At 44.2% G+C, this 6,488-nt stretch overlaps 2 protein-coding genes across 2 annotated transcripts; both read right to left on the reverse strand.

The window, feature by feature from the left end:
* Nucleotides 1–36: 36 nt before the first annotated feature.
* LOC108087864 (UBX domain-containing protein 6) lies at nucleotides 37–1,723 on the reverse strand. Its single transcript, XM_017185448.1, has 4 exons — nucleotides 1,613–1,723; nucleotides 544–1,554; nucleotides 331–479; nucleotides 37–275 (listed from the first exon to the last, which is right to left on the reverse strand). The coding sequence occupies exons 1-4, from the start codon at nucleotides 1,664–1,666 to the stop codon at nucleotides 164–166; spliced, it is 1,326 nt and encodes a 441-aa protein (XP_017040937.1). The 5' UTR covers nucleotides 1,667–1,723; the 3' UTR covers nucleotides 37–163.
* LOC108087865 lies at nucleotides 1,635–2,240 on the reverse strand. Its single transcript, XM_017185449.2, has 2 exons — nucleotides 1,823–2,240; nucleotides 1,635–1,751 (listed from the first exon to the last, which is right to left on the reverse strand). The coding sequence occupies exons 1-2, from the start codon at nucleotides 2,106–2,108 to the stop codon at nucleotides 1,672–1,674; spliced, it is 366 nt and encodes a 121-aa protein (XP_017040938.1). The 5' UTR covers nucleotides 2,109–2,240; the 3' UTR covers nucleotides 1,635–1,671.
* Between the last annotated feature and the right edge of the window lie 4,248 nt (nucleotides 2,241–6,488).

A 6,488-nucleotide genomic window follows, 5' to 3' on the forward strand; every position in this document is an offset into this window, starting at 1 on the left:
TACCAAACAGCGGCCCTAATATGGTTTAAAACACAATTACCTTTTTGAAAAGTGCGTTTATATATAATTGATTTTGAATAATAGATTTGAAAGTAATAAATAACAACAGCTCCGTTATAATGTAAGGGACAAGTACCGCTGATTAGATGGGAATAAAGCAAGTCTACATAGCCTGCACCAGCATTAGAAGATCTTCTTTTAAGTAGTTAAGATCCGCTTGTACCGGAGCAGGCACTCCATTTGCGCTAAACAGCAAAAGGGAGTTGGGAATGAGTCTGAAAAGAGAGATATTATAATATAAAGCTGGTTTAAACATTACACAAAACTCACTTGCAGTCAAAAAGTGTCTTTTCCAGGTCTTCTTCGCCCAGTTTACCCTCGCTAGTGGCCACCAGGGTGAAATCCAGGCTTTCATCTGCCAGGCAAGATTGCACAAACTCAAACACATCGGCTATTTTCTCATACACATTGAAAGTGCCCTAGAAATGAATCACAATTATTACCCAAACTTCCCACAGATGACATCACCTCGTTTTGCCTTACCTGAATAAAGAGACCATTGGGGAATTTAACCCTGACTAAAGCGTATCGATACATGCGCAAGTTGCGCTGCTCCTCGCGTTCCCGCATCGCCTTGGTTCTCAGCATCTGGGACTGGGCAATGGCCTCGGATCGCAGCTGCTGCTCCTTCTTGATCTCCTCCGGCGCCAGGCGATAGAACTCGTCGGGAAGCACAACCCGACGTGCCTGTGAGGGCAGCAGAACCTTTATATTTCGGTCCAGCTCCAAAGGAATGATCTCCGAGTTCTTGAGAGCATCCACCAGTGTAGGCAAGTCGAGATCCTGTTCGGTTTGCTCTCGCGTCCACAGCAGGAACTGCTCATCATCGATCTTCACCTCGCTGAAGCCAGCTGCATGCAACACATCCAAGGCACCCTCGACGTATCGCACTTTCTCACTAAAGATCTTGTTGGACATGCGTATCTTGCAGAACTTCTCCTCCTCGGGATTTTTGATTAGGTTCTCCAGGTACCGAATCAGGGTGGCAATGCACTCGTCCGCCTTCTCCTTTACATTGCAATTGTGGATGATCAGACAGGCGGTTAGGCCGCGATCTCCCTCCAGTTGCTGGTAAAGAAACTCCTTGATTCGGGCCTTCCAAACGCTTTTTGGTAGAATCTCTTCGCTGATTAGGGGACAGCGGAAGAAGACGCCCTCGCAGGCCAAGTTGCGATTATCCCCGCCAGAGGCCGAGGTTGCCGTGCTGACCGTTGAGGCTGAGGCCTCTGCCTCCTCCTTCTGGCGACGTTCCGCCTCGAGTTCTCTTTTGGCCTGAGCCTTCACAGCTGACAGCGAGGTGTTGAATTCCCTGGAGGGTTTCTTATCAATACGGGCCAGTGCTGCATTAGCAGCTTGCCTGGCCTCGTTACTCAACTCGTTTCTTTTGGGAGGAACGTAGGCTTCGTACTTTTGGCGAGAGCTACTGGCTACAGGCGCCTCTTGGGGGGAATTCAACTTATGGCCTGTGCCCATCGAGCTGCCCTTTAGCTTAAGCTGCAAATATACAAAGTTAAAAATGAATTGGAAATGGCGTTTTTTATAAATGACTCACTTTAAACGCCGCCTCCTCCTTCTTCCGCGAAAAGAACTTCTTGATCTTGGACATGGTTTCTAGATGCGCGGCGAGTGTTCCTTGGGCAACTTTAACTTGGCAACCGACAATTTAAGCTCCTCGATTTCCTTGAGTGTGCCTGAAACGCAATACATAATGTTAGTATTATAGAAATCAACGTGTTTACACAAATTTCATAATATTTCGTACTTGGCCTGACAAACTTCTCCGTGATGACTTGGCCGTAAACTGACCACGAATAGCCGGCTAGAACGCAAGTTCCTAGGAGGAGAATAAGCAGGACCTTCAGCAAAGTGGCTTGCAAGTCTGTAAATGCAATTGGTCCGTTTTCCCAGCGAAAGTCACCGGTTATAGATTCCAGATTTCCTCGCAAATCGACGGCTGCTTTCAGTGCAACGCCAGCAAATTGCTCCACTTGTCGCGCAATCGACTGTAACGTTGTATTGAGTGCTTCCACGTAAAAATTGAAACTCATTGCCTGCTTAAAAAGTGTCACGACCTTGTGTTAAACGTTTTTTTCGTCGCTTCTTTGTTTATATCCGCAGCATTATCCTTTTTTTTAATAATTTTTTTTGCTTGCAATTTGGAAGTGTAACCGTTGCTAGTCTGTTTTGAAATACCATTGAGCATATTAGGCAGATACCAAATGTAATATACCATAATAATGTTATCGATAAGTTTTTTTCAGTGTTGGTAAGTACTAGGACTTATGATTTTGGCGCCTTCTTTGAATTCAAATTTGTATTTGGTAAGTCGGAAAGCATAAGTAAACTTATTGCCTTTGGGAATATGAGAATATGACCTGATTCGATTTGCCTTGAATTGTACACCCGCATCCTGTAATAAATCCATGCACCTGCCATTGACCTTATTTGGTCCCCTCTGCCAATTAAATATCGCACTTCAAAAACAAAAATTATTAATTTATTTATTACTCCTTTAAATGTATGTTATTATATTCAACTTGTTTTGAATTTGATTGAAAATATTATTTATAGTTATTAGTTTACAAATCGCTAAGCTTTCAAATTTACAAATAAGATAATCTTGTTTTATAGGAAATCATCTCAAAAGTGATCTTGTTTTCTCCGGTGTGCTTACATAATTATGTTTTTGGGGGGCACACGCCCATTATTTATATGCAGGGCCAGCTGTCGTAATTGAATGATTTTCGATCGTTTCGGCAAGTGCTTTTGCTTCCTGTAATTTTCGGCGATTTGTGCTGGGCATCTCTTCCTTTCGGCGATCTTTCCACTTCCTTTTGCTCAGCTAACCGATTGATTTTCGATGGCATCCTTGAGCGTTGGCTTTTGGGGCAAGTGATTTGACTGGGGGGGATTGGGGCGAGCGAGACAAAGGAGGAGGAATACCATCTTCAGAGGGCGGGGATCATGCTCCAGTGGTGCGCTGCGGGTTCAACAGCCAGCCGAAGCGCCGAAAGTCGAGCGGGGCCAAAGAAGAGGAGAAATCTGTTGCAGCTTATGGCTTCCGTATGCGCCATGCCTCGCGCTCCACTGGCTCCGTGGAGACGCAGACCTCATCTCATTCTGTTTCTGTTTCTGTTTCTGTTTTTGCTCTTTTTGGTCTAGGTTTTGTGGCCGTTGTTCGTTTGGTTGGCTTTCTGCAACTTCAATTACACCAGCGACACAAGGCAGACGAAAAACAACAGATACAAATGTCTATTCTATTTCGCTTTGCTTTGGCTGCGTTTGGTTTGGCTTTGGTTTGTAATGGCACGGTATGGTTTATTTATGCTGGCTCATTTTTCTGTGTACTCTGCCCGTCGTCTGGTGGTAGGCAAAATGTCGACGACTTATAATTCGAGCAGCGTGTAAGATTTTCCTCCAGCCATTCCTCCAGTTCTCCACAGAGACTTCGTTCTGCTCTGGTCGGTTGGTTTCTGTTTGCCATCGCAATCCGGGGGATTTTTCAGTGCGAGGCGTGGCTGGTAAATGTGCCATCCTCATTCTCAATTCTCGATTGCCAACCCCATCTTCTTCCCAAGACCACTCAGTTCCGTGGCCATTATATCTATCACCATCACGCGATATGTTCTCACTTGCGAGCAACCTCCAACTAACTAACCATCATTCAACGTCATTCCCAACCATTCCATTCCAGCCCATCGCTCCGCATCGCATCGCATCGCATCGGTTGCAATTGCAGTTGGCTTCGCCGCTGTTTTTGCGCAATTAAAATTCCGCAAATGCCTCGAAGGAAAGGAGGGGGTTCTGGGCACCCAGAGCCATCGCAGGAATGCAAGACTGGCGCGCATGCGCCGTCGTCCGTCCTCCGTCGTCCGTCGCTCGGCGCATTGCAATTGTTGTTATCAGCCATGCGCCGAACCTGAAAAACTAGTTTCGATCGCCAGCTGAAGAAACAGCGGTGTGTGGCCAACACTGAGAAAGAGAGCAGGGGAGGGGGAAGACTGGGGGTCCTAGACATCCTGGGGTATGATGGAATCCATGAAAACTACTCACCAAGTAGGACTTTTGATCAGCAAAAAAATATATTACATATTTCACTTAAAAACAGCATGATATTTATCATATCTTAATTAATACATATTTATTTAAATACTTATACGATTTAATACAAGCTGAAGGCATTTAACAAATACACAAAAATATTTTTGTATAAAAAATCTTAGAAGCTAAAATTAAATCCAATCTTCTTTTAAAAGATATTCCACCTGTCGATCAGTCTGCTTACCTAAATTCCTACTAGCGTGTTTTTTGTGCAAATTTCATGGCTGGGAAAGCCAGTAAAAGCCTCATCCATTTGGCCAATGCCTCGGCTTTTCTTTTGTTTTCTCCCGTGGCCAAAACTGGTTGTGCCATTTTTATGGCCAACATTGCCGTGACTTTGTTCACGGCTTGCGAAAGTCAAGGTAAGAGACATACACACGAAGCAAATACAAAAAAAGGGTTTCCTTTCCTGCGCGATTGTTTCTTTTATTTTCCGATCTTCAATTGATAGCGTCTTGTGATTGGGGCGGCGTAGGAGCAGGGGGAAATCTGGCTCGATCATTAAAATTTATGCACAGGAAACGGATGCGCGGCAGACGACGAGCAGACACAAAGTTGCCTCTCTAGGCCTCCTTGCTAGCCTCCTCCTTCTGCGGCTGCCACTCCCCCCTCGCCTCCCTCGCCCCCTTTACGCGTCCATTTGTGCCACAATCTTTGGCTACGCAAGCGGCGTGACAAACAGGCAGAAAGTGTCACTCAAATTGGCCGCAAAATTGAAAGTGATGACACGCCCACACAGTCGCGTTGCCTTGCATAAGCAAGCAATTGGATGGGAAGTGCAGGCGGAGTTGGCGAGAACGGGAAGTTCGAGTTTGTGGGCTACACAAAAAGAAAAAGTGTTCATTTTTAATTTAAAAGAAGAGGAATTTATCCACAGATAAAAAAGTTGTAATAATTAAAATAATTTAAATGGCAAAACGGAACCTAAAACATTTGGAATATTAAAACAGAGCAAACAAACTTCTGATTTATTGTAAACTCAATTATTTAATTTTCCGAGCTTATATGGATTAATATAAAATAGTAAACATTACAAGAAATTTTCTTTTCTGTGTAGAAAGGGTGTTTTCATCTTGATTGCCGTTTGTACAAGAAGCGAATCATGAATGGTGGTGCATCGCATTAATTATCGTATTCATGACTGGCACTCGAATCTATTAGATGACTGCACTTGTTGCAACGAGGGGGGCGTTTATCCCCCCCCCCCCTCTTTCTCTTGGAACACCACACCCCCTGGCCTCCCTTTCTTCACACTTGACTTCCCCAGGCCACAAAGTTCGTTCCCATGAACTGCTTTTCCTGGTCTTCTGGTCTGTGCTCTCCATTCACAAGATTCTCCCATCCAGCCAAGTAACTCTTTGTGTGGGTTCTGCTGGCAATGACAGTTTCTTCGGCTGCCCTGAGACTTTTGTCTTTCGGCATTTCCCTTAAAAAACAATTCACACACAGCTTTTCCAGCTCCCAAGAGCGTGGGAGTGAGAAAGAACTCAAGAAAAAAAAGCCCGAAAAACAAAAAACGCTGAAATCCAAACCGCTGAGCTTCAAGTGCTCTTGAATTCGCTGAGAAAAAGTATTTCATCTAATGTGGCCGGAAGTCGCCAATGTGAGCGTTTAGAATTTTTGGCCCCCTGGTAGGGAATGGCACAACATGATACTTTTGCTGAGAATCCAAGAGTCTAAAGTTGAAATTTAGTAATTACCCTTTTAGAATTCAACGGCACCGCTGTGGACCACCTGAAGCTCCAAATAATCTAGAGACTTTTCTTAAAGGTTTTTAGTTTTCTGGAACTCCTAATGGTGTTCAATACGTCGCCTTATTCGATTTTGGGATACTTTATGGCCTCCACTTTTCTGACTCACCTGCGTGGGTCGTATTGATGATGGGTTTTCCATATACATTAGTTCGATAAGGCTATGGGTTCATAAATTTCCCTGATGCTGATGCCCCAAACATGTTTAGCATATTCTTTTGGACCAGAACAAACAAACAAGAAACGAACAACAAGTGGCCATGCCAAACAACAATGTGTGTGGCTCTGGAAACTCTTTCCATATTTTTCATGTTCGTTTTTTTTCTGTTGATTCACTTCATTTGTTTACCCCAACGAAGACTTGGAGTTTCGTGGGAAATATCGCGCCAGTGCAGGCAATGAACTAATTAAAAATGAGAGAGAACGCTATATTTGAGTGCCTCGACTATCAGATACCCGTTATTTAGATAATGTTTTTGCTTGGTTTGGGTCTCTGCTTTGGGTAAGGTTTGGGTACCGAATATAGAGGCGTATACGCTGCAAATGGGAGTGGCGAAAAATAAAAACATGATTCGC

Source organism: Drosophila ficusphila, unplaced genomic scaffold (assembly GCF_018152265.1).
Source record: "Drosophila ficusphila isolate 14025-0441.05 unplaced genomic scaffold, ASM1815226v1 contig_414, whole genome shotgun sequence".
In the NCBI taxonomy this organism is placed as follows: Eukaryota; Metazoa; Arthropoda; class Insecta; order Diptera; family Drosophilidae; genus Drosophila; species Drosophila ficusphila.